At 47.2% G+C, this 27,447-nt stretch overlaps 2 protein-coding genes across 2 annotated transcripts in view; both read right to left on the bottom strand.

Annotated features, from left to right (window-relative positions):
• Positions 1 to 1,002: 1,002 nt before the first annotated feature.
• LOC149372403 (V-type proton ATPase 16 kDa proteolipid subunit c-like) lies at positions 1,003 to 6,841 on the bottom strand. Its single transcript, XM_089566874.1, has 3 exons — positions 6,660 to 6,841; positions 5,093 to 5,276; positions 1,003 to 3,114 (listed from the first exon to the last, which is right to left on the bottom strand). The coding sequence occupies exons 1-3, from the start codon at positions 6,730 to 6,732 to the stop codon at positions 2,907 to 2,909; spliced, it is 465 nt and encodes a 154-aa protein (XP_089423000.1). The 5' UTR covers positions 6,733 to 6,841; the 3' UTR covers positions 1,003 to 2,906.
• A 4,268-nt stretch (positions 6,842 to 11,109) lies between these two features.
• The window catches only part of v (Tryptophan 2,3-dioxygenase vermilion), a 41,778-nt gene continuing 25,440 nt past the window's right edge, over positions 11,110 to 27,447 (bottom strand). Inside the window, exons 11-15 of the mRNA XM_089566870.1 lie at positions 19,470 to 19,514; positions 17,441 to 17,495; positions 16,344 to 16,481; positions 14,401 to 14,494; positions 11,110 to 13,039 (exon numbers count right to left, since the gene is read on the bottom strand). Of these exons, the coding sequence (XP_089422996.1) occupies positions 12,850 to 13,039; positions 14,401 to 14,494; positions 16,344 to 16,481; positions 17,441 to 17,495; positions 19,470 to 19,514 (522 nt within the window). The 3' untranslated portion in view covers positions 11,110 to 12,849. The remainder of the gene's footprint in view (positions 13,040 to 14,400; positions 14,495 to 16,343; positions 16,482 to 17,440; positions 17,496 to 19,469; positions 19,515 to 27,447) is intronic.

Genomic DNA, 27,447 nt, shown 5'->3' with positions numbered 1-27,447 from the left:
TACCTAAATGAGAATACTTAGCATAATAGTGTCTGGCATCACCCGTTTCTATGAGGATGCTCATCGTGTCTAACTACCCATTTCAATATTGTTAGGATATGTTTTGAGCTTCTTCTATGTTTTATTTACGAACTGCTGTGCTTTTCACAGAAACGAAAGCGTTTAAAATGAACTACCAACAAACCTTTGAAAAGTTAGAAGTTAGTTCCACCGTTCCATGTGCGAATGATGGTCGCACTTCGGGGCCCCAGGAAACAAGCAGTGACGCTGACACAACACAAGGCTGAAGACAACATAAACGGTTACTACCTGACTCCAAAGTCAGAGAGGTACGAAGGCACACCTGTCTAGCCATTCATGTTTGCGCGGGCTTTTCGAAGACTCGTCGGGTACGACCGTTTTCTGCAAAATAAAATTCTGGCCAGCTTTCGTTCTCAGATTTTGCAGGAAAGTAGAATTTGATGCTGTTTTTGCTTTAAAAATTGAATTAGAAACGCATAATGAACTAAACTAATAAGCTCGTGTTTATTAGTGGAAAGAATAGCTGTAAAATTGCATCTAGCCTGCGCAGCCATGCAAAGTGTGCGCATAGCGATTTACTCCTTCGAAGGGAATATTTTGCGACCACACTAATACATCTAGGAAGCAGTACTCGGTTAGCCTGCTCGTCTTGCAAGAATAGTAACGGTTACAAAAGATAAGGCACAGGGGTTAGAACGAAAACATCATGGCGTCTGTTTTCGGCCGCGGCAAGGAAAAACCATGCGTGGAATTTCCTGAACAAAGCCAGCGTCAGTTGGTCAAATGTTTAGGGGGCAGTTACAGAACCTAAGGAGTCCCATATGCCTGTATGGAAGGAGAGATGAAAGGTATATAACATTGAAGTGTGTGAAGGTGCAGGTACATAACTAAAATAGATTCAAGTGTGTGAAGGTGCTGAAGGCAGAATATTTCATACCTTTCACTTGCAGTGAAACAAGGGTAAGAAAAATTTACACCATCTGGATTCAAACAAAAAAATCTTTATTCTTTGAAAAAAAAAAAAAAAGAACCACGAAAGAAGTATGTATATGACACATATATACATACATACACATACACCACTACTATATTACAGGGAATTGAACCCACTTCATACCACCTGCCAACAGAGAACCTTGAGAAAAATCAATCATCTTCCAAAAACATGTCAACAGATGCCATTCCTAATGCAGGACAATACCTAGATGAAGTTTCCGCTTACAGCTGGATTAAACATACATGCGCTCACCAGATCACAGTACTTACTACCAATGTATTTACACAGAGAAAGCTGGTTACAGTCATAATGTAGACATCTATTTCAATAAGCATGTGCGCAGGTGGTGCCATACGGTTTACATGATCAGTGCAACACGCTGGCACTCGTGTTCTCAGCACTGTTGCAGCACCCATGGCAGCAGAGAAACAACAGGAGGGCACATGCTCATTATGCAACGGACATAAGTAGAGACTCGTTCCAACAATTCTAGCGCACAACAACTCATTCAAACCCCACGTTGCGAACCAGTGGCAGTTGATATCGAGAGAATCCTAGACGTGCAAAAATGGGAGTGCCCCCACTTCAACCACGTATACATCAAGTATGATCTGCAGAACCTGCGTTTGCAACGCTTTTGGCGCCAGGTAGTTGGGGTAGACAGGCAGAGGTAAAGCCCCGCTGACTTCCGAGGATTAGCTTGGCAGGCATGCTTATGCATGGTTGATCACTGCGCTTGAATGGAATCCCTCTATAAAACAAAATCGCCTGCAGCTGTCCGGCATTCCACGTTCCAACAAATGGACATAAAAGGGCCTTCTCACGTTCCCCCTGAGGATATATTTTCAAGCTGCATTAGCAAAACACACTCCTGCCTCCTGCTAGTGTTACCACAAGAATAGAGTGCCTACAAGGTAAAAATAATGAACCATGTCTGCTTCAGCCACGAGTTGACTGATGCTCGAGCTCTTGCAGCTGGAACTAGGATGCAGGCTGTGAAAGCAGGCCATAGTGCCTCGCCATGCTGTGCTTCCTTCCATTAACACCAACTCGCACACACTGCTTCAACTACTTCGCCCAGTGTAATCTGACGACGCAAGGCATGGCTGCTGGCAATGTTGCTGCCGGCAGTACAAGATTGTTCTGTAAAGCAGTAGCAATAAAAGAAAACCAGTAACAGGGCATGCAGCGTTACAATAGGAGAAAGTAAAACGAAACAAATGGATGGACAGGGCATAAAAGTTGGGCTAGCTCTCTTTGGAATGTCCGCACCCCAACAGCCAGATGCAGCAGACGGTTGCCAAAAGAAAGCAGCAACCAAGTTTCAATGTAACGGAGCAGACAATGACTGACCAGCAATCCACAAGTGAGCTCTGCATATCCATTTGCTCGACATCCAGCATGCGCAAGCGAAGATGTGCCGACAGAAAGGTCATGTTTGCAGACTTGAGACAGTAAAGCTAACAAGTTCAGAAACTTTAGAAAAAATATGAGCAAAAAACAATATGCACATGCAGGAAGCATTCAATAAAAACAAGTGTCTGTAAAGGACCAAACGAAACAAGAAAAAAAGCAGTTTCGTTAACATCAATAAATACACTGACGAGTGCAACCTGCAGTGCACAACACTCTTCCAGGGAAAGGTGCGGAAAGGAACGGAAGAAAGTGACGGAGGGGGTTCCGTTACATGCCTGGACAATGGGACGAAGGGATGCTACAACGTCACCAGAAGCAATCGGGACCTCTGACTCCCTTTCCTTCTCAACCAGCGGGCAGGGTGAGGACGCCACTCACCATACGAAGTGGGACCAGGAAGGGAGGGGAGGCAAAGCGGGGGCACAGGGGTGAGAGGAGGAACAATGGGTGGAGCCAGTAACGAGGGAAGTGCTCAACCGCGGGAGTACATGATCAGGGCCACAATGAGACCGTACAACCCGAGCACTTCTGCGAAAATGAGGATCAGAATCATGCCGACAAACAGCCGAGGCTGCTGCGCTGTACCACGTACGCCAGCATCCCCCACAATGCCGATGGCGAAGCCAGCAGCCAATCCACTCAGTCCTACGCTCAGTCCGGCTCCCAGGTGAAGGAATGCACTGCAGCATGAGTATTCAAGTAATATTTGTTATAAATCAAACCATGTACCAAACATGTACCAAGGCTTCTGAAATAAAACAGTGAATTCACACGCACTCGATGCACAGACCCAGGAATTAAATTTACACACTTCAGTGTAAGTCTTGACACCAGGTTGCACATCAAGGCTGTAGGGAAAGTAGCTCAACATTATAACAGCACTTCTGCCGGCATATTTTGTGGTGATAAGTTTCGCTAACATACAGCACAAAGAAACCAACTGGTAACAAACCAAATCTGGAGCTGTCCATTAATTTTGGTGCTGCGGTTGCTCGGTTTGAATGTGACCTTACCTCTCATAGCAATATGAACTGAAAAAGTGTTAGGGGTTATTCATACTTTCAAAAACATCCAAGTTACTGCCAGCGTACTTTTACACATGAAAGACAGCAATGCGCAAGAATAAAATGCGCCACAGCAAACAATCTGCTTTGAAATGTGTAAACCAAGAGTTCAGTAATGATGGGAGATGTCGCAGGGAAGAGTAATGTGCCAACTGCCATATCAGCTGACATGCACACTGAACAAAGAAAAAAATACCTCACTTTCATATGGCAAATACCTGCCATCACATGCAGCCTCTTTACATTGATCTGCATTCATCACATTTTCTGCCTACTGCTGTAAATCAGCTCCCAGTTTTGCAGAATGGCTATCGATCTGCCTGCAGAGTGCTGAAATGCACGAGACATCGAGGCACTACTGTACAAAGCCCATTTACTAACAAATGCAGACTACTAGTGCAAGTTAGCACACGTGAGCCGAAGTAAAAATGTGGTTTAGTTTATGGGGTTTAACGTCCCAAAGCGACTCAGGCTATGAGGGACGCCGTAGTGAAGGGCTCCGGAAATTTCGACCACCTGGTGTTCTATAACATGCACCGATATCACACAGTACACGGGCCTCTAGGAGTTCGCCTCCATCAAAATTCGACCACCGCAGCCAGGATTGAACCCATGTCTTTCGGGTCAGCGGCCAATGCCATAACCACTGAACCACCGCGGCGAAGTAAAAATGTGGAATTTTAAAGGAACCTCTTAATTAGGAATGCCACTGCAAATGTAGCACTGGGACCACTGCAACTTAAACCAGCACAAAAAATGCCGCACAACTTAGGAACTGGTTTGGATTGGCTTATGGGGTGTGAAAGCGACTCACGTTTTATGAGAGACGCCATTTAACATGCACTGACAATGCGCAGTACATTGATCTCTAACATTTTGCTTCCATTGAAATGCAACCACTGCAACTGGGATCAAACCCCCGTCTTTCGGGTCAGCAGCCGGACACCGAAACCACTGCTGCGACACCAGTGAAGGGCACCTTGAGTGTAGAAAACCAGGCATTCACAATTACTGAAGTGAAACTGACAGCTTTGACAGTTTTCCCAGGCTACCTTGCAAGCAAATAAATATGTGTGCATGAAAAAGAATAGTGTGCAGGCAGATTACGCAAATGAAAATGCTATCCACTATAGTGGCGATGAAATCAGTAGGAATGATACTTCCTGCTTACAGCACCTGCTCACAGCAGGTGAAAGGAAAAATGCAAGTGTGCGTATTTTGGTCGAGTTTTCAGACCAGAATAAGTAAAACATCTCATCCTGAACTAGCCTAAAAAAAAAAAATGGTGCGGACAACAAGCAGACAATGCATCCTCCTTCCAGTTAGCGAACTTCTAAAATGTCAGATGACGTGCAGTCACTTTAGTTATTGAGTTTAATGGAGCAAAAGCAGATAAGACTAATTCGCCAAAACATCACTTTAAAGCTGAGCCTTTAGTCGCATGCATGCATTTTGCCAAGCAGTGCCAGCACTTTAAACTTCTAGCAGAACTGTGAACTGCACTGCAGATGTAAAATTAAAGATTATAAACAATGGCAAGCTGTGCTATCATGTGAGCAACTGATCACACGGCAACAAAACTAAAGTCACTTACGAAAATAGTTTGTAGTCTGGCTTGATGGTACTGGAGATAAGTACAGCGACGACGAGGCCATAGATGGCAATGATACCTGCCATGACTACGGGAATGATGGACTTCATGATGAGCTCCGGTCGCATCACAGACATGGCTGCAATGCCTGTGCCCGATTTTGCTGTGCCATAGGCAGCTCCCAGCGCTGAAAAAAAAAAAGGCAGATTCATAAAGGGCAAAGAAAATCTACCGACGCGCTTTGAAGAAAACGGGAGCTCAGATGTATTATACTGCACGAAACCACACCGTGTAGCTAGTCTCGTTCCAGCAAACTGCAGCTATATTACCACCGACTAAGAAAAGGAAGGGCGGCATTCGGCTAGATCAGAAGCGCCAGCACAGCGAGCCGGCGCTGGACCGCTGAAAGGAAGGCAGGGGAGACCGATTAAGGAATCACGGCAGGATAAGAGCAGCCTAAATATTGTTTTATTTACGCGGTCGCGCTCATTTACGAAGCACTTCATTACAAGAGTGCAGCTGATGAGCGCCGCCGGCATCTCACGTGACTGAATGAACGCGGGTCGTGCTTCATACAAGGCAGCCTCTTTCCAGGCCATGTTCCCGACGCAGCTGCGCTGGTAACCCTGTCCGAAGCTACAGCCAAATGCGTATTCTGCCAGGTTATCGCCAACAGGAAACGTTGCCGAAGCGGGAAGCATCGGGGTTGCGATCCAATACACCTTTCGCGGGGCAAGCGCGTGACTTTAGAAAGGTTACGCCCCCCCTCCCCTCCACCCACACTGCTGGAAAATTCTCTCGAAACTCCTACAGCACGAAAACGGTACTACGGTCAACATTATCCTGAATTCTGGTGGGGACGGGAAGATTAGACGCGCCAGCACTGGACGCAGTTACAATTTTTACGGCGGCGCGTTATCTGCCTGCCACGGAATCTCGGCATGCGCGGTCACGAGACCGGTGCTGGGAAGCACTTTTGCAGCCGCTGCTGCAAATGCTACAGAAAGGAGAGGAAAAACAACGATGAGTGGCAGTATTCTGAAACGCCGCAGATAGCCAGGATAGACCGGGTATCGAGAATGCCCCTCCCTCCGAACGATTACTCAGAACGGGAGTCAATGGGCCCAGCGCACTAGACTCATTTTACCGGCGGTGCGGAGACGGTCAACCCGGCTCCAAAATGTGGCCCCGGCATCTAGTACCGGACACTACTAGGGCGTTGATGGTACGGGGTCTCAGAACGAAGCAATACCGCAAAAGGCATTAAAATTTGGCCATATTTGTCATCCGCAACCCAGAGTAATACAACTGGCAGTGCTTCAAGCACGGAGCGATGATTTATTCTCGGCTGTTGAAGGCTAAGCCAAAATTGAAAATGGTCGTCAAGCATCGCAGTAGTGGCTCCCTAACTAGCAGCATTGACGCTGAAAATGCTATAACTGCGATTAAATGCCTTCGGCCGGCTTAAAAATCCCTACTCCACTGACTTAGGCCTAGGGGCACTGGCCGCTTGAGCGGATCGACTGCAGCAGGAGCACCGAAAGTAGCAAGGATGAGGGTTGCACTTTACCGCTAAATGCCATGGCTGCGACGGCTCCCATGACGCCGAAGAATGGGGTGTACAGAGGTTCCTTGTCGGCCATCGTTATTTTCCTGGGAAACTTTTGAGCGAGAGCTTGCCAGCGGCGAAAATCTTGATCGTACACCAACCACTGCCAGCTGCGAGCTTACGTCTCGCCGAGTAATGGCCGATAGCCCCTCTTTTTATCACGTGACAAAAAACTCCTGCCGGAACCGGAAAACGAAGCACACATTGAAGTCCTGATTGGTCATCACACACAAAACGTAATGACGTAAATATTGACGTTGAACTGATGCTTGTTGCAATCGGACTGAGAAGCAAAACGAGCGAGCTCGCTAAAACAAAACCGAAACCGAAAATTGCCACGTTGTTGTTACGCTCACAGATCCCAGGGGGCCAGTTTTGCAGTGCGAAGATGAAAAGGAACATCTGCCGCAATCCGATGAGCTTAGAAATTAATGCAGTGTCGTGAAAATTTTGAAGCACAGTAGCAGTGCGCCATAAAGATTGTTTGAAATAATGCAGCTTTATTTCTTGCTTCGCAAGCTCATTCATCATTCGTTTTGGATTAAACAAAAACCATTTCATGAAAATCAAGCCATATTCAGCGATGTCTGAATTCGAATTTTACAAGCAAGTTGTGGCCAAGTTGCATTCAGTAGTATATTAACTCTATAGCTACAAATGACTAACTCCTTCACGCGTCCTGTTGCATGCGTGAGCAGACAATCCAGCGACAAGCGCGCCTGACTGCACACCCAAAAAAAAACTATCACCCATAAAGAAACAAAAATGAACGCACTGAAATTTCTCGTTGAAGCCTTGTAATGTTTACGAGGAATCGAACGCGATTTTACAATGATTGCTGTGTGACCAGCTACACCGCTGTGAACCACCGGCGTTTTTCCTTGCTAACTTCTCCGCAATGCACTGTGCCTAACTAATGGCACGACAGGCAGTTTTCCGAGCACGAAATATAACCACTGTTCATGGGTGCAGACGTAGTGGACGTCCACGTGTTCCCACTAAGTACACCATGGGCACTTTTGAGCGTAATCAACATTTCATCTTTTTATGACTTCTGACCAATGGCACCATTAGTTGGGTAGAAGTGCACTGCGGAGAAACCAACTTAACAATGAGGAAACTGTTCATGGTACTTCACAAACGAAAACTGATGAAGGTTTCCAGCTTGGATGCGGAGTACAGTTTATTTCTATTCAGGAAATTAAAAGTATTAGAACTTTCTGGGAGGTTAAGGTGATCTCTAAAGAATGTGCATATTAATGCGACAGCAATTGAGGTCCCGTTCTCGAGAAAAGCCGGCGTCTGTCCCGCCGTCCATGCCTTGGAAAAGCAGGTGGCCCAACGCACACGGTGAGCCACGCTGATTGGTCAAAAGAGGCCGCGTGGTCTCGTGACGTCATCACAACATGCCAGTAGTTTCTTGCAGCACTGTACCAAAGCTGCGATGAGTGTAGAGTCAACGTTCTGAGAATGCATAATGTAGTTTCAGTATAAAAGGGGCATATGGTTTAGTGTGCTTTAAAATGCGCATGCGCCAAACGCTTCGGAGTGAATTCGTCGTTTTTACTTGGTTATTCAGTACGTCCACTGGTCATAAATGGGACATATCGGATGTTCGTTCTGTGTCATCTAACGTTACTTTATTTTTATTTCGAGTGCCGATTCTGCCGCTTCTAGGCCTAAAGAAGAATGTCGATTTGTTGAGAAAAATGATTTCCATTTTGTAAAGCAGATGGCGCCACTACGCTGAAGTTATCATTGCGTCTCCGCTTCCCACAAAAACGTACGTAAGCTTGTATACGATATTCTAAAACTGCTTATTGTCCCTTCAGTGTTCGATACATAGACAGCGTCTATTTTTACTCTTTTCCACCCATATCAGCATACACCGCGGGCAGAACTCACGGTTTTGGCAGGGATTGATATTTTAATTTGGCATAGCAAATGAGGTCAGAGCCGACGGCTGGTAGCGTGATGCTATATTCAAAACTTCGCAGCTCTCCAGGAGTACTACGCTCATCAATACGAGTGAGCACCATACTGAGTATTATTATTGCTGTAAGATGCCTCAGACGTCACATTTTTTCTTTTGCAACTATTTACCATTTCTTACATGGCTTAACACTGCTTTTTCATCACTTCTTAAACTGTTTTCAAGAGGCAGAAAGTGGAACTGCAGTCGGCAGCTCAGCTAGCGGCAGAAAATGGCTTCTGGTATCAGTGGTCAATATCTGCACTGTTGCTGTAATGAAAGTGTTTTTAAAACCATCTTATAGCTTTAAACGGCAGTTTGAATAAACCTATCTCACTTAATGTCACGTTTGTTCCTACCACCACAGAATGCCACTGCCCGCCACCTAAGCGGTCGCGTCAGTAATGTTAGAAAGAGTTTGCAGATGCTCTCATGATATCCGGCATTCACAAATCGAAAAGCTACGTTTTGAACTGTTCTGCCATGTTTCTTAACCGCGCAGCCGAGTATGCGCTTATTTGTAAAAGAAACTTTCGATTGCCGCTAAGAATTAATGAACGAACGAACGAACGAACGAACGAACGAACGAACGAACGAACGAACGAACGAACGAACGAACGAACGAACGAACGAACGAACGAACGAATGAATGAATGAATGAATGAATGAATGAATGAATGAAACTTTATTGGGTTTCCGAAATTGCATGGGTGGTCGTTATCAGTCCAGGCAGTCCAGAATCCCAATGGCTTGCGCTACTTGTCGGACTCCGGTGAGCACCTTGCGCTGCTCAGAGAGACCCGTGTGGACCAGCTCCGCCTCGCACTCCGTTTGACTGAGTGCTCTAGTGTTATGCTTCTTTAATGTACTCTGCAGTTCCATAACATGCGAATGTTGTCAGAGACTTCGCATTGCTAGCATGTGTTGTCTTTGTATTTTTAGGGCCAGATTTCGTGGTACTTGGCTAGGTTTGGGAAGGCCTAGTCTTTATGTGGTTCTGCGTATCGTTTTTTTTTTTTTTTTCCCCGATTTGAAATATTTCAGTAGTTCCCCGTACGTGAGAGAGGTTGACGGCTCTGGGGAAGCCGGTGCCGGTGCTCGGACTGCCCTGTCGGCTGTCTCGTTGTCGTCGATCCCTCCTTGTACCGGTATCCAGAGTATTGTGTCATTCAGATTGCTAATCTAGTTTTCCTGCCATTATGCGGTGTGCCTGCTTGCATATTCTCGTCCGAGGTGGAAGGCTCGGCAGGCCTTTTGGGAATCGCCGAATACTGTGTGTTTCCTATTAGTTGGCCAAGGGCGAAAGCGATTTCCTCGGCGTCCTCTACGCAATTATCGCTGTTGAGCGACGAGCTAGCTGGTCACCTCTTTTCCGTTGTGGTCCACAGCAGTGGCTACCGCCACTTGTCTCCCCAGGTAGCGGCATGGCGTCGGCTTAGTGTCGGTAGTTGTTGTTTATTATGATGTTTTGTATGTGGCGACTTCTCGCTTGTCGTCTTTCACTGTTATGTAGGGGGTCCATGTTTTTGGGAATCGGACAGAGACCTTGTATTCCGTTCTGCGTCCAGGGGTGAGCGTTTTTCTGGGAGGATTGCTTTTCTCGTTGATGGGGCGTCGCATGATTTTAAGCAGGTGCCTGCCGGTCCGACCTGGTTCTAGTCTGCGTTCCTGGCCGACGAGGATGGCCTATCTGTGTTCTGCGTAGGTGGCCGCCGAAAAAAAAAAAATGTTGATAAATAGTCTGCTGACTGTCGACCCCTTACGAAAAAAGGATGGAAATGAAAGAAAGCAAAACGAAGAGTAAGGAAGGAAGAGAAGGAAAATAAGATAGAAGGAAGGGAAGAAATAAACAGAGGAGGAAAAGAAAGGAAGATAGAGAGAGGAAGGAAGTAAGATAGAAGGAAGGGAAGGAATAAACAGAGGAAGTAAAAAAAGGAAAAGAGAGAAAGAAAGCACGAAGCCCTGAACCGCGTTGAATACGCTGTATAGCTCCTAAGGCTAGCAAATGCAAGCACCCGTTAAGCTTGTTCTTTCGAAAAACCTGTTTTTTTTTTTAGGTTTGGTTTATGGGGTTTAACGTCCCGAAGCGACTAAGGCTATGAGAGACGCCGTAGTGGAGGGCTCCGGAAATTTCGACCACCTGGGGTTCTTTAACGTGCAGTGACATCGCACAGTACACGGGCCTCTAGAATTTCTCCTCCAAAGAAATTCAACCGCCGCGGCCGGGATCGAACCCGCTTCTTTCGGGTCAGCAGCCGAGCACCGTAACCACTGAGCCACCGCGGCATCTTCGGTGGCCGCGTCTGTCGCTGTAAGCAAAAAAGAAAACTGTATCAAGCGACTGGCGAGCTCTCTTCAATTGAAACAATTGTGACCAATGACAGCATATGTGGATATGTGAACACACTGTGACCGCGGGAAAGAAGACAACGTCAAGAGTGCGAAGAACAGAACGAACATTTATTATTCCTACGAACTACATATATTGTCCTCTGATCGAAAATGGAAGGAAGGAATTCATCGGCACATACAAGCGTTCCCATGGGCAAGAAAAAAGACACTACATGCGCCATAGCGGCCCCTGCAGCTGTACTACATCCTCCGCGCTGGCTGCGCGGTTTGCCATCCTTGCGTAAGCGCAGCGCGCATAGCGTAGCTTCGACGCCATCGCTGTTGACACCGGTTACCGGCTGTCGAGCGCCATGTACGGCACAAGCCATTTTGCCTGCGTCCGTTTCTGCAGTCGTTTGCGGAATACGCCGCTTCCCGTCGACGAGCGCGCTTAGAGCCATGCAGTGACATAATATAGGCTGTCATTCTCTCTCACTCTCTTCCTTTCGCTCTCCTCCTCTTTCTCTCCTGTGCAGCTTTAGTTAAGCACCTGGCATCCTGCGTTACACTGCTGAATGTGCGCTTTTAACTTACTCCGATGTGCCCGTGCTGCAGTCGGCACTGACGCGCGCGGTGCTTAAGATTTTTGCGAGCGTTTTACGGCGAAGTTGACGCGAGCTAAATGTGAGCTGAGAATCTTCCCACTCATGCTTCGTCTTTCGTGCGTCTCTGTGTATGGTGTTGCCTCGATAGCGAGGCTACAAGTGCCAAGTGAAAAAGACAATTTGGCGCCGCCTCTTTACACCAGCATCTAGTTCCTGCGCTTAAGTGTTAAAAAAGTAATTGTGTTAGCTTCTGTCGTTGCCTCAGCTACGTGCTCTGGTTAAGGTTTTACACGCACCGATGCGTTCACTGCACTGCATATTTATCACTTTGGCGACGCGCATTCGGTAGAAAGGAAGGTTGAACATTGTATAAAGACCAACGGCTTTGCCAGTCTTTTCTTTTTCTTTTTTTCCTACGTGCTGACGTGTTTATGCTCCAGGGGGAAGAGGTCAGGAGGAAGAGGATAGACAAGGAGGAGACGCTTTTTTATATGAAGCCTACCGCAGTCGGCGGGGGAGGGAGACGCTTTTTAGGCTAAGTGCAAGAGACGAAGCTCTCTTCCCTATGAGGGAAGTCAAGCTGCGGCGTAACTGAACCCGTCAGCAGAGGGAAACAGAGCACGAAGCATGCGCTCTCTGCAATCAAGGCAGGCGCTTTAACTGAGACTCCAGCTCGCTTGGCGTTGCTAGAGTATGTAATACCGAGGAATGCAGTTACGTCAGTAGACGGATGCGCAGCTCCCTTGGCGCGGGAGCAACAAATATTTCATGGCGTCGTCTGCGTGAGACTGCCACGTTCCAGCCCAGCCAGTTACTAAGCTGCATCGCAAGCATTGATGAGACTCGGAGTAGATTAACGGTCAATCATTCATCGCGATTCGAAGCTTGCCGTTTCCGGTTTCTCACTGCTGTTTGTCCTTACCAATCACTCGGAAAGGAGACGAGCTTCCATGCCGCGGTACCAATGCGCACTTTCCATGTGATTTTTTTTTTCTGTACCTGCTTTGAGTTTACGGTACCACTTTCTACCTATTCCAACCCGCTTTCCTTCAAAAAAAAAGTCAAACGGGTCCTAGATGTTTTGGTTTTCGGCAGCCTAATGGGCGCTTATTTATGTCATGCACTGCGCAACAAGTAAAGTTTCACGAGAGACGCGTGGATATCTTTTTCCCTTTCCTTCCTTTACCCCCCCCCCTCCCCCTCCCCTTCCTCCTTTTGGACTTCCCCCTCTTTTTTTTTGCCCCTAGAGGAACTTCTCGGGGAAGTGCGGGTCGGTGATGGCGACGGCGGCTTCGGCTGTTCCGTCCTTGGGTGGTTCTCTCTCGTGCATGCTCAGCTTGCGGCTCATGGTGGTCGTCAGCTTGGGGATGCATGAGCGGGGGATAAGGAACGTGGACATGTTGAACAGGTCCAGGAACACCTTGTACCGGTCGCTGCGTGATGTTAGAACGAGAGGGATATGCATACAGTAATATATATCCCCTTCAGACAGCAGCAAAATCCCGCTCCGTTATCGTTAATCAAGATATGTCTTTTTAGCCTTGGTGTTCCCCATGAACATACAAAAAATTATAGATGCAGTTCCAACAGTTATTTCTCTGCGACCTTCTTGAAATATGTATGCTACGGTCTTAGATCTAAGCCTGCAGAAATATGCAACAACGTCTAATGACGCATTAAATGCACCCGCGGCAGAATACGTATTCGGATCAAGATTACAAATAATCTCAAAGGGGCACACGAGAAACTTGAAAGTTATCTGGCCGCTGAACCCGACAAAGCGACCAACTTAAAAGACTGCTCAGGGATCATCCGTTGCTACACGATTCATGGAAAGGTGACTGCGCGGGAGAGTGAATACTCTCTCACTTCCAAATGCACTTATATATGATGCAGAGCAGACGCATAAAAAAAAAGAAATTCGCAGGGACACCTAATTCAGTTATATGTTGGCATTGACAATGCGACAGAGTTAGCAGCTGTTAATGCCTTCACCGGAAATGACGTCACTTCCCTCCAGCCAGTGGGAATGCTGCAGTCTGGTGACGTGACGTACCTCCTGCCATCGGCCGAAATTTATGACCGACAACGCATTTTCATAAAAAAAAAAACGTAAAAGACAGATGTGCATTATAATGTACGCGGGTTGTGACGAGGATGTGGTTGGTTGGTTTATTTATGAGGTTTAATGTCCCAAAGCGACTCAGGCTATGAGAGACGCCGTAGTGAAGGGCTCCGGAAATTTTGACCACCCAGGGTTCTTTAACGTGCACTGACATCGCACAGTACACGGGCCTCTAGAATTTCGCCTCCATCGAATTTCGGCTGCCGCGGCTGGCATCGAATACGCGTGTTTCGGGTCAGCAGCCGAGCACCATAACCACTGAGCCACCGCGGCCGTTGTGACGAGGATATAGTAGTATATAACAAAAGGAAGTGGTTGTCGACAACACGCGTGAATTGCGAGGAGAAGAAATGTGGAAATAGTGAAGATACTGACTGACCGAGTTTGCTCCGTTCTAATTTGCTGAAGGTGGTCGTTACAGCACATCGTATAAGTGACAAGTCGACGTGTGGCGACGATTCTTTGTGTTACAACTTTTGAGCTCGTCATTCTTAATATTCGCCAGTCGAAATCTGCTTCTGCGTTCTCTTTTTCATTTTCTCGTGAGCGTTAAATTTTTCCACCGGCATACAGTGGAGTACAGTAAGAATGGGAACACGCGAACGCGTGGCCAGCCTTCCACCCTCTTATGTCCCGATCAAACGTGACACAGCTCACGCAGCTGCGTACCTGAGCGTTGACCGGAGGTACTGGTAGCCAGAAGAACCACCAGTCCCAAACTGCTGCGAGCCAATCATGCGCTGGACCATCTGAACGTGGTTGTCTGAAGAGAAGATGAAGAGAAACATAAACAGTGATTTTTAGGCCGCATAAATGTTTTTTGCGCTTAAGGTGACAGTTAAGGTCATAATGCTGCTGCCGTAATTTACCACATTGAATTTCCTCACTTTTTTTGCTCTGTCTTTATAGCCATGCAGCGCGAAGACTCCTACAAGTAAAAGTACTATCCTGCTGCATCATGCGTAAATTATACGCTTCTGTATTAAATATACAAGGCTCCTACCACATACTTTACCGTATATATAATGAAAGAAGCAGGCTGCGAATGATATGTGCTGCATTTATGATCGATATAGGTCACATTTCGATATATCTGATGTATGCATGCACGCTAATATCTGCTCCTCATTATAAATTATTAGCAGTACGCGAAAGCCTATCGCTTCTGCTTTCGAGCCTTCAAGACGGACTGCGCAGCTTCTGAGAGGTCGACTACAATACTCTACTCATAAAAATTATGCAGCATTCCTGAAAAGCATCCCTTTTCGTTTTATGCTCACAAATAATTTTCTCTCTAGAAGAATTCTTATTTGTTTTACATTGTCCAACTTTCAAAACGCGGTAACGCGAGGGAAGCATGGTTGCCGGCCTGGAAACTGGTACAAATACCCTCATGCCGCACGGGCAACGCTCGAGGTTATACATATATACAGGGTCTGTTCTGAAAGTAGTAGGACTATTTTTTTAAATAAAATTTATTCAAGAGAATAGTACAAACGATTAGAATTTTTCAAAGTAGCACTTTTCCGCACCTACGTGCTCCTGAAAATGAGTTTTCCAGTTTTCGTACGCCTCCAGGAACGCCTGGACCGGAATGCTGTTTAGCTCTCTCGTCACGGCCTGTTGAACGGCCTCTAACGATCCGAGATGTTTGCTCTTGAGAGTCGATATTATTTATGGGAATAGAAAAAAGTCTGGCGGGGCCAAGTCGGGGCTGTTGGGGGCCTGAGGCAGCGTTGCCGCCTTGCGCTGGGCAAAAAATCGGGGTCCTCATTCACATGATGAAGATCCTCGCAGATCACTTTCCGGTTGGCCTTTTGCCTCTCTGACAACACTCCCGACACCAACTTCGCGCACACTTTCCGCATGGCTAAGTTTTCCGTCACGATCTCAAAAACTTGGGTTTGAGGAATGCTCAAGTAATCAGCAATCATTCTGATACTCGTCCTACAATCACTGTTCAGTAAATGTTTCACTCGCTACACATTTTCGTTGGTCTTGCTGGTCGGAGGGCGTCCGGAGTGGTCGTCGTCTTCCACTCTTTCCTGACCTTCTCGGAACAGCTTGTGCCACTCAAAAAACACCTAGTATACCCATGGCAGAGTCACCGTAGGCCTCTTTAATAATGTCGTCAGTCTCTTTGCCCATTTTACCAAGATTTACACAAAATTTGATCGCGTATCACTGATTCGGTAAACGCTCTATGATTCTGCGTGACGAGGCGCTTCGACAGAGGTTCACAGTACAAGCGACCTGCTCTCCTCAACGGCCGAGAGCCGACTGCCGATTTTCCCCAGCATTCCCAATATCCCCCTTCAACGATCCTGCACGCGCAGTCCGCCTTTTGTCCGCCCGTTCGCCCAGGAAAAAACCAGTCCTACTACTTTCAGAACAGACCCTGTATAGCTCGTTAGGACTGATGCTTGGGCGAGATGCCATGTTCAAGAAGAACAGCGCGAAATAGACAAGGACTAAAGGAAGATACGCACAGACAGCGCCTGTCTGTGTGTATCGTCCTTTAGTCCTTGTCTATTTCGCGCTGTTCTTCTTGAATAAGAATACACATATATAGCAGCACGCGATAGGAACCGGCGGAGCGTGCGCGTACATACAGCGCCACTTAGTGAGGAGCGAGTCGACGTCCATGAGCAGCGTGAGCAGGTAGTAGGGCTGGTGGAAGCGCGGCTGGTCCCGATACAGGAAGATCATCATGGCGCCCTTCATGGCCTGGTGGCTCAGGCGGCGTTCCCCTGCGCGCACAAGGCAGTACGGCTGAGATATATATCATCCGCATTCACGAGGGGTAAGCATCTCGCGTTTCTAAGCACCCTTCGTATTCTGCCGAGTTTGTTTCAGAAGAAAAAGAAAATGGCTGTGGCTTAGCTTGGTTAAGCCCGGTAATTGCGAAAGCAATATCCGTAGCTACGCCATGGTTCAGCTGGTAGTGTAGCTGATGGTGGTGCTTGTGGTTAGACTTGTGGTGATGCATCGGTTATACAATCCAATCCAATCCAATCGAATCCAATATGCTAATATGGTAGCTACCGGCCTCGCTACGCGACGGGCTGAAAGTGCAACTAGTATTGCTTTCGCAATAAAAAAAAAAGATTGAAGCGCTGGTCATAAGCGCGCTTCGATTACAAAGCGCATTTCCCCTATAGTTCGATGCTCACCAACTAGAAGAACAAGGAAAAGGGGGGTAGCGGGTGGGGAAGAAGAAGAACAAGGGGGGGGGGGGGTGCTTACATGCTTACATTCGCTTTAAAACGATAACCGATTCCCGTGGAAAACTCGCTTCGCAGTAAGTTGGCCTTGAGTTTGAGTTTTACGAGGCCATTACAAACTGGCGATGCAATATTACGCGCCGCGCAAGCCTTGGGCTTGAGGCATTTTAGACGACGAATGAGAGAGGTATTTCTATAGATCGGCGTACGTAACGACCTATTAAAGAACTCACAATTTAAGCGCGTGCTATCGACGCACTGATGAGCAGTGGGAAGCGAAGGTTAGAGGCGCGGCACTTTACAGCTACCGAGCTCTGCCGAGTGAAAGAACAAAAAATGCGTAGTGGCATCCAGGAACTGGAGTACGGGTATCGCATATGAGTAGAACACCTGTGCGTTGCGGGAGTGGAGATCCTTTTTGTTGCTACGTTCTTTTGGACAACCAAGGCTTAGATGCTTAGATGTCGAGTGGATGAATGAATCACCTCTTGAAAGCAGAGCGTTGTGCTTGTTGACGTCAAAAAGAGTGTCGAAGGTCTCCTGCGAAGGGAAGGGAATGGAGAGAATGCGTACGTGAAAGGACGCATTTCATGCTACGCACTCTCGCACTCCTTGATTCACACGTATGCACCAACTCGATAACTGTATCAGCCGATGAAACTAAAAATATTCAGGGGGCAATTTGGCTCTCTAAAGTGCTGAAAGGCGAAAGCCTTTCCTGGCGCACCATTTGGCATTGACTGCGGCAATGTTTGTGCTTTACTAGTGCTTTATTTGACTACACACTTTGACTGATTACAACTACACACTTTGACTGCCGACTTTGACTGCTTCTTCTTTAGCACGACTCCCTCTCTGCTTCGATGAGTTCGGTTGTATCCATGGCTCTGTTCGCAGTAATGAGGTATGTAATGTGGTCACCCACGGACGCCTTACGCCCCCTGTCGGAGCGGACGACAACCATTTTATTAGTTGTCGTCTGCTCTAAAAGGGGGCGTCAGGCATCCGTGGGTGACCTCATTACTTCGAATCCGCGCACTCTGACGTCATAACCATTTCGACCAACCGAAAAGCGTGACACCTATGCTGACAACCTTCTGTCGACAACTATGAGGCATTAAAGGCTTTCGCCTTAATACAAAGGATCGTACTATCAGCAACCACTGAAACGTGAACAAGAGAACTGATGTGTCAACATAAGAGCGCCAACATATTAGCTCCTTGAGAGGAAATACAAATGATTGGTTTGGTTTATGGGGATTGAACATCCCAAAGCGACTCAGGCTATGAGGGACGCGGTGGTGGTGGGCTCCGGATAATTTCGACCACCTGGGGTTCTTTAACGCGCACTGACGTCGCATAGTACACGGGTCTCTATAGAATTCCGCCTCTATCGAAATTCGACCGCCGCGGCCGGGATCGAATCCGCGTCTTTCGGATCAGCAGCCGAGCGCCATAACCACTGAGCCACCGCGGCGGCGTGAAATGCAAGGGAGGTTGATTAACGCTTCTAAAGGACAGTTTTCGCGTCTTCGAACTGAAATTACTCTCCGCTAGTATTGAGCGTCCCTGGCTAAGAGCTTCTAATTTTGCTGTTCGTGGTTCAGTTTTCTTGTTCGCGTTTAATTTGTTGTTGGTGGCACATCAACAGGATAACGGGAGGATCAGTAAGGGAGGCCCGGTACGACTATAGCAGGATGTAAAAAAATTGCAGATTATTTATCCTCTTAGGGTACGACACATATGCGCGATGCATGAGTGAAAAGTGCAGGGATTATACGCAGCCTATGCCGCTGAGAAGCAGCATTCAAGGAGGAGAAAATAATCATGGCCAGATGAACTCCAGCATTAAGTAAGCCTACATCTTATTGGCTGAGATCTCATACCGAAACCGTCATGCGGTACACGTGGGTGAAGATATTTCGTAGAATATAAGAAAAAAAAAACAATGACCTGAGCAGGTAAAAAAAAATGGATAATTCTTCTTTGCGTTGCCATGAAATCGACCTTTTCTAGGTCTCTAAGAAACAAAGAATGTTCTTTCATCCGGCAGCTTGCCGAATGGTGACATATAATATATTCTTTCGAGCCTACCTTATACACTTTCTCTGAGAAGCTCCTAAGTGTGCTTTGCAACTTCTGCTGAAAATGTACGTGACTGATTCCATAACTTATTGTCCTTTGGACAAGAAGAGGAGAAGACATTACTAAGACCTCCCGCTGCCGTTCTAGTTCTTACAATTTTGATATACCAAGAAGAAAAACGTCCTGTCTTTGCTCACACGTTCAAGTGTCATTATTTGAAGTAGTACTTCAGAGAACAAAGGATTTTACGTTTTGTGAAAGAAAAATAATTCTTATTATTTTCGGACAGTGCTCTTGATGCTGTGTTTCATTCCCTATGTGCGCTTATAACGATAACGAGAGTGGTTCAGACAAAACTTGTCGACTGCAACATCAGTCAGCTACGGTGCTATTGCTTTCATACGCAGCCTGCAGGGTTACCAGCCTTACCCGTTTCTTCGCCACGCTGCTCAGAACAGCCTCGTTGTTGTCGGCCTGAGAGAGAGAGAGAAAAGAAAATGCTGTCGTAAGAACCTTTCCAACACGGAATTAGAGACTTTTTGCGCAACCAGGCCTAAAATATAATGCTATACGATATCGTGTCTCTAACAATAATCATATCCAGAACAGGGCAGTTGAATAGCAGTGTGCTAGTCTCGATGCTCAGTGCCCAATCAACAAAAAACTATGGGGGTACTTTGGCAGCCTAAAGTGCGCTAGGCGAAAGCCTTTGACGCGCTACCTCGACTGCCAGTGACTGCCTATGTTTGTTACGGCTGCACCGCTTGGGAGCCATCTTCCTCCACTAGCTGCCACACACGGACTGACGACGGAGCAGCGCCGCCGCGCCGACAGCTCCACCTGTCGACGAAGATGACGTCACCTTTTGGCAGCTGCGCTCGTCGATGAGTCACCCCATGCGCTGGATGTAACGCCAGACGGACGGACGGGAGAATGAGCCATTACAGGCTTTCGCCTTAATATTTGTGCCCACTCGACCACACAGCTTCTAACTACAGGCTCATATATAGTCTGTGCGTTCCATTGAGTCTCAAGCGGTAAACGGAGTTCGACCGTAACTCAATAACGTAACAGCGTACTGAGTGCAATGGATTGCCGCAGTGTGGCGGAATCAATCAATCAATCAATCAATCAATCAATCAATCAATCAATCAATCAATCAATCAATCAATCAATCAATCAATCAATCAATCAATAAATCAATCAATCATAAATATTAGACTTAGTTAAAAGATTTAGTTTTCAACACTACTGCACGAAAATTGCGTTCGCCATGCAACGAGGTTTATGCTGTATGTTTCTTAGCGTTCTGGAATAGGTGAACTGTAAATCATACATATATTTAAAATTGAACAGTGTAGTATGAGGCGGTTATGCAAGAGAGCTCCGGGCGTGTGATGGCAACGAAACTTATTTGCGCGAAGAAGGAAACCTAGGCTAAAAAAAAAAAAAAAGATGCTACTAAGTGGCCTTCTCCTGTACCGCAGTTAAAAGTGCCGTTAATGGAAAGCCATTCCAGATGGCGTCACTTGCTTTAAAGCAGGAACCAAGCACTGGCTGAAGACGTCTTTGTCGAAGGAAAAGGATACTTCACCTCCGAGTTCATGCAAGACACGTCGCATTCTTGGCGGAAAGAAAATGACATTCCAGACGGGTTGTTTCCCGTCGAAGCAGCGCAGGGCAGAATTAAGCGCCAACGTCTGATACGCAGGGTTCAAAATTCGATCTCGCGCTGAATCTAGCGCTCTAGAATTGTCGTCATGGGACATTGAGATATTTAAAATGGAATGTCTTAAATATAAAAGAAACGGTCAGTATTGCAAACGCAATTAAAACACAAGCGAGAGATCTATTTTTTATGATTCAGAAGATGCGGTGGAGTTGCCATAACAGAGTGCGTGCTTGGACTTAAAGACAACGCGACAAGGGTGAGCGATTGTTTGAAGGCTGCAAAATAGGCCGAAAACTAGTACCTAAGAACGGGAGGAAATCCCAACAAAACAATGGCTCTATGTAAACAAATAGCCTCTCTTCATTGGCTCTATTTGGTACAAAACAAATAGTTTTTTTAAAACTATAGCCTCTTTTCTACCACTGCTGGAACAAACAGCGTTTCCCGTTTCCGATCTGTGAACTTTTGTCCAAACATGCCGCACTAATTATGGTACCGTACTGATTCGTATATCTGGCATGACAAGTACGACAAATAAAAAGAAAATATAGAAAAAAGGCGAGAAGGTGAAAAGGAGACAGAGAGAATGAAAGAAGAAAAATAAAAAGAAGTGCCGGCAGACATCCTACCACACCGAAGATTTCCTGCATGGCCAGTTTTAACAGCAACCTTATGTGCAGTCTCATCGTGTTTTCGTCCGGGAGCAGTCTTATACGAGCAGTCTTTCGTTATCTTTGGGCAGTCTTATGTGCGCAGGCACGCGGTATCAATTTATGAGGCAACATGAATACGCGGACCGGCTGGCTTGAGAAAGAAAAAAAAAGCCGTGCACTTTTCACAGCGGCGTAAAGGGCGAAGTCCCCTGACGTCAGCATCCCTGGCGTATGCAATGAATTGGCACATGCCAAATCTATTGCAGTTTCGACACTGTGATGACGGACGCATTTTTAACCAACGAGTGCTGCGTCGACGCACCCATGTGGCACTGGAATCTGTCATGTCAGACATTTCTGTGTCCGAGAGCTCCATCCAATACGGTTAACGCTGCGTTGGAAGCCTCCCGATCAACTTCGGCCACACGGGGTTCGAGAATCCAGCGCACGTAAGCTTTTGAATTTCTCTCTGATAGAAGTGCGTACAGTGCCAGGTGCCGAATCCACGGCCCCGGACTCTTGACTGGACAAAACCGGAGACACCGACGCGTGGCGCCAAGTTACGCCCAGTTTCTATGTCCAACCAGTTACTCGGGGGCTGATAATTCACGCTCTTCGAGTCAATACCGATTAGTTGTACTCGAGGGCAGATAATTCACGCTCTTTGAGTCAATACCGATTAGTTGTAGTCAAAGAGTGGTTCTCTCCCTGCCTTTCCTCTTCTGCCTCCTCCTCCCCCCTAGAGTGGTTCTCAAACAGTTGCCAAGTGTTTGTCAAGCAGTTGTTAAGTAGCCGTTGTCAGGTGATCGCTCCTTTCCTTTTCTAAAAAACAAAAAAAAAATAAACAAACAAACTGTCGCTATTGTTTCTTCTCTGTTCGCGGTTCACATACACTTCAGCTATCTCTTCTTAGGGTGCCGCTTACTCTCGGCCCCGGCGTTCAGCGACGCAACTGTAGGCTCCTTGTAGCATCGGCTCTTGAATGCACCGCGCATATTAACCGCGGAGCAAAATCAAGCCAAGTGCTTCCACCGGTCAGGCCGAGACCGAATATGTATAGGCTACACCGTGTGCCCGTGTGAAAGCACATATCAGCCGCAGACATCTCAGCCACGTACGCGAGTGTTTTCCCGAGACGCGATGCGGGTGCTATTCGCTTCCCTTTTACTTGTATGCCCAGGCTCCTGTCCGCGACCGCGCACACATGCAGGCAGCGGCTATGCCACTCCGGGCTTCCACGTCATCGTTCGAAAAGACGGGATGACGGTTAGGCATTTTATTCACTTAGAAAATATTGCAGCCCCTACAATGAGCCCAGGCAGTAGGGCATAAAAACTCGTGCACAAAAGGTAATACATCAAAAGCGGAAACAATATAGTGTACAAGTTATTGTATCCATTGGTTTTGGTTTCGAATTAATGGATTAGCTATTTGCTTGTTTGTGCTTATGTGTACTTGTTGATCGGCTGTTTGTGTCACGTGCTTGTTTTGTATAAATACTCGTGCGCGTCCGGCGGTGACGAACCAGGAGTATCTGATCTCGCTTCGGCGAGCGCGGCTTCGGCCGCTTATCTGATTTTTTCAGCAGCGTCCGCTCCGGCGGACGCAGTTGTTGCTGCGATGCGCGTCTTTTCTTGCCTTTTTCTCTTTCCTCTGATCTCTTACCTCTCCTCTATCTGCACGTTGGCAGCGGTGGTGGCTTGGCTAGAGCCAGTAGCAGGCCCGTGCAATTTCCTTTTCATCCTTCTCTCAGTCACAACAACAACAACAACAACGAATCGCGGCTACGGCCGCTTATCTGTTTTTTTTCAGCCATGCGTCCGCTTCGGCGGACCCGGTTGTTGCTGCGACGCGCCTCTTTTCTTTTTTTTTTTCTCTTTCCTCTGATATTTTAACTCTCCTCTATCTGCACCTGGCAGCGGTGGTGGCTCGGCTGGAGCCAGTTGGCAGGCCCGTGCACTTTCCTTTTCATCCTTCTCTCAGTCGCAACAACAACAACAGTAAATTGCGTCTTTGGTCCCGGTTTACGTTCAGTCTTATCTCTTTGTGCGGCCGCCTCGGCCGATTCTACATTGGCGACACGAGGATAGATCAAGCGCACTTTGAGTCCCGAACGTAATCGAACAAAATCAATGGTCCAAAGCTGAACTCCATGTACGCGAAAACTCACGCGAACGCGACGGCGGCAAGCGACGAGCGACGCCGTCGCGCGAAGCGAAATGCCCGTGTCGCTTGTCGCGTCGCTCGGATCTGCACTCTTGTCGCGTCGCTCGGATCTGCACTCTCATCGTCTCTTCCCGGAGTTTGAAACAAGCCTCTGGCATGCTTTGCCATTAGTAGTTCATGAAATTTTTCTTGCAGTGCCGATTTCAGCTTTTCTACGTAGTTGCGTAGCCACCCTGGCCTCGCCCGAAGAAGTCGCTGGTCTTGGAGTGCCCGGCATATGCTCAAGTTGTGAATTTTATCTCATCCACTTTAATGTCATCTCATTTCGGGGGTGACATTACAGACAAGTGACAGGAACTGTTTCGACGAGATTTTCATGTATGACTTTGAAGAAGATTGACGTCTACCATAAATGCGTCGTATATGGTAGCAAATAGCCGCAAATATATAGCAGCAAATAACGAGCAAATAGCCAATCCATCAGTTCGAAACCAAAACCAATGGATACGACACAAGTTAATCGAACCAATACAGCTATGAAAGTGCAAAATGCAGATACGAAGATACAAACCATGAGTGGTTCGCGTTTGCTAGACTACCGTTGTTGGCAGAGACGCTTTATGACGTCACTTACGATTGAAGTAAGTTTTGTAGACAATGACGACTGCAGGGAGCACCTCGTTTCACGAAACTTACGCCGCTGAACTCTTCTATGTTTGGGGCTATAATTGTAGTATGCGGTACGTCGACTGGTTCTTTTTTTTTCGCTTTTCAGCCCTGCTCGACGAGAAATTCCGACATGCGACAATTCCGCGCACGTATCCTGCGTTCCTCTGCGTACGTATCCCCACAAGCCCTTCAGACAGCAAGCTGTCGATATAGCGAGGAAAAACTTGGGGGCTTTCTTAACCACATTCTTAAAGAAGAAAACGCAGGAGCATTTAGGTTTCATACTATGGTGTCTAAAATGAGCGTCAAGTGTTGCAATTTTTCCGCCAAAACTCCGGTTGGTATCGCTTACATTACCATTATATGGTACGCACGAGTCAAAGTCATCGACTTCTAGAATGTTCGAGTACTTTTGATTGGATTATCATATAAGATTATACTAATAAAACCCACTAATTCACATGAATCCATTTTTTGCGATGGAACTACTTCCAAAATTTTGGGCGTCCTTCGGAATTTTTTGGGGCAGGCCAACTTTCAATCGCTGGAGATCCTCAAATTTGGCGGTGCCCTGTGATTGGTCCGCTGGTGGTCACGTGGTTTGATGATGTCACGACCCTCTCAATCGCATTCATAGATCGCTGGGAGTCCTCCTACCACTCCTGGCGCAGTGGTGCAGCGGTTAAGCGATGCGCCACTGCCCCGACAGGTGGCTGTTTCAAGCACAGCCTCCGGTGGGGCTTGTAAGGCCAAGGTTGCTCTTCTCGAGCTCCCGTATAAGGCTCATGCGCAGCAGCACGGTGTGGCAGGAAACGACTGCATTGAATTTGGCAACGGTAGGCAGTTTGCCCGCAATCCGCTGAGTAGGTTGCCACAAGGTCACGTGACCTCTCTTACCAATCTTTACCAATCAGAGAATTTCTAGACAAAGAAGCCGGCAATTTTTTTGTAAGACGACAACCTAAAAACTATCGCATTAAAAAATCTCATGAGAGTTCCACGAATGGCCCGTTCAAAGTTTATAAGGGATGTGATAAAGTCCTATGAGAAAGTTGCATCCGGCGACTAGTGTAGCGTCGTGATCGCACGATTGAAATTCGAGACGCGGGATCAATTACTGCCCGCTTCTGCGGCGCGGGCGCTGTGAGAGAGGGAAAGCGGAGAAGAGGAGGAGCGGTTCCCACGTGGAACACGTGTGTGGATGTCGACGCCCTCACTGCCGCTGACACTACGCAGAATTTGATTGCTGATTTCTTGGCACGCAAGGCGCCGTCGAGCTTCCTCTGCGTAAGCCCCCTCTCTCCCGTCACCCCGCTCGCACCCCTTCCGGCTATATATCTCTATGTGGCTCTGGGGGAGACGCATGTGTTGTACGTCCAACAAGGGGAAGCTTTGGGCCAGTTGGTCAGACATGTTGGGGAGGAGGAATAACCGCAAACTTGACAGGACTGAAGATCGAGAAGAGGACAGGACGAGCGGTAACTAGCAACTGAAGTTTATTGAAAAAAGACATGTTGCAGCAAAGGTTGCATCTGCGCATAGCGTACGGGAACTAAGATAGTGACACGTGGAACACACAAGATAATTAATGATATACATCGAAACGAACAAGAAACGAACAAAAAACAACAAAGAAATGCCCGTCACAGGTTTAACAGAAACCGGGTCTCTTTATCTAAAAGCGCCACGGAAGGCTCACTCACACACATATCAAGCCCAAGTTTGCGCATGTGTGCCGCCTCTAAAATCTCTCTTTCGAGCCTCGACCTGCCCCTTCCGATGATGGTGGCTTTGTTGAACTGTGGGTAGCAGCCATCGCATTCCCTGCAGTGTCTCGGCAGATTTGCGCCATTATCAGGTTTCAAGGAGCGGAAGTGCTGTCGCAGCCTATCGTTTAGACATTGACCTGTCTGGCCAACGTATACTCTGCCGCATCGCAACGGGAACTGGTATACCACATCAGTGGCACAGTTGACATATCTGTGCACGACGAAGCATGAGCACAGATATGTCAACTGTGCCACTGATGTGGTATACCAGTTCCCGTTGCGATGCGGCAGAGTATACGTTGGCCAGACAGGTCAATGTCTAAACGATAGGCTGCGACAGCACTTCCGCTCCTTGAAACCTGATAATGGCGCAAATCTGCCGAGACACTGCAGGGAATGCGATGGCTGCTACCCACAGTTCAACAAAGCCACCATCATCGGAAGGGGCAGGTCGAGGCTCGAAAGAGAGATTTTAGAGGCGGCACACATGCGCAAACTTGGGCTTGATATGTGTGTGAGTGAGCCTTCCGTGGCGCTTTTAGATAAAGAGACCCGGTTTCTGTTAAACCTGTGACGGGCATTTCTTTGTTGTTTTTTGTTCGTTTCTTGTTCGTTTCGATGTATATCATTAATTATCTTGTGTGTTCCACGTGTCACTATCTTAGTTCCCGTACGCTATGCGCAGATGCAACCTTTGCTGCAACATGTCTTTTTTCAATAAACTTCAGTTGCTAGTTACCGCTCGTCCTGTCCTCTTCTCGATCTTCAGTCCTGTCAAGTTTGCGGTTATTCCTCCTCCCCAACGTGTTGTACGTCCTTCCAACGGCATTCGCTGCCTGCCCTCGGCAGCTCGCTTTGTATGCGCGAGTACATGACTCACTCACTCACTCACTCACTCACTCACTCACTCACTCACTCACTCACTCACTCACTCACTCACTCACTCACTCACTCACTCACTCACTCACTCACTCACTCACTCACTCACTCACTCACTCACTCACTCACTCACTCACTCACTCACTCACTCACTCACTCACTCACTCACTCACTCACTCACTCACTCACTCACTCACTCACTCACTCACTCACTCACTCACTCACTCACTCACTCACTCACTCACTCACTCACTCACTCACTCACTCACTCACTCACTCACTCACTCACTCACTCACTCACTCACTCACTCACTCACTCACTCACTCACTCACTCACTCACTCACTCACTCACTCACTCACTCACTCACTCACTCACTCACTCACTCACTCACTCACTCACTCACTCACTCACTCACTCACTCACTCACTCACTCAACAGCGTGTACTCCTTGAACGATGCTCAAAAAAGTACAACGTAAGCACAGACATATACTGGTTTTTGAAATGCTAAACTACGCAGTGTAGCGTTGATAATGAAAAGCGGCTGTGATACACGAGTGAAAGATTCAGTACAGAATTTGCAATTTATACATTTATG

Source organism: Amblyomma mixtum, chromosome 1 (assembly GCF_055824585.1).
Source record: "Amblyomma mixtum isolate Tamu chromosome 1, ASM5582458v1, whole genome shotgun sequence".
In the NCBI taxonomy this organism is placed as follows: domain Eukaryota; kingdom Metazoa; phylum Arthropoda; class Arachnida; order Ixodida; family Ixodidae; genus Amblyomma; species Amblyomma mixtum.
Note: the sequence above shows the minus strand (reverse complement) of the source record. Positions and strands in the feature narration are given on the sequence as shown.

What these genes read in the sequence shown, in the direction of transcription:
- LOC149372403 (XM_089566874.1), bottom strand. Translation starts at nt 6,732, where the DNA reads ATGGCCGACAAGGAACCTCTGTACACCCCATTCTTCGGCGTCATGGGA. An exon ending in CGCAGCCATGGCATTTAGCG is followed by an intron (nt 5,277 to 6,659) that starts GTAAAGTGCAAC and finishes TTTTTTTTTCAG; the next exon opens with CGCTGGGAGCTGCCTATGGC. An exon ending in CCAGACTACAAACTATTTTC is followed by an intron (nt 3,115 to 5,092) that starts GTAAGTGACTTT and finishes CTCATGCTGCAG; the next exon opens with TGCATTCCTTCACCTGGGAG.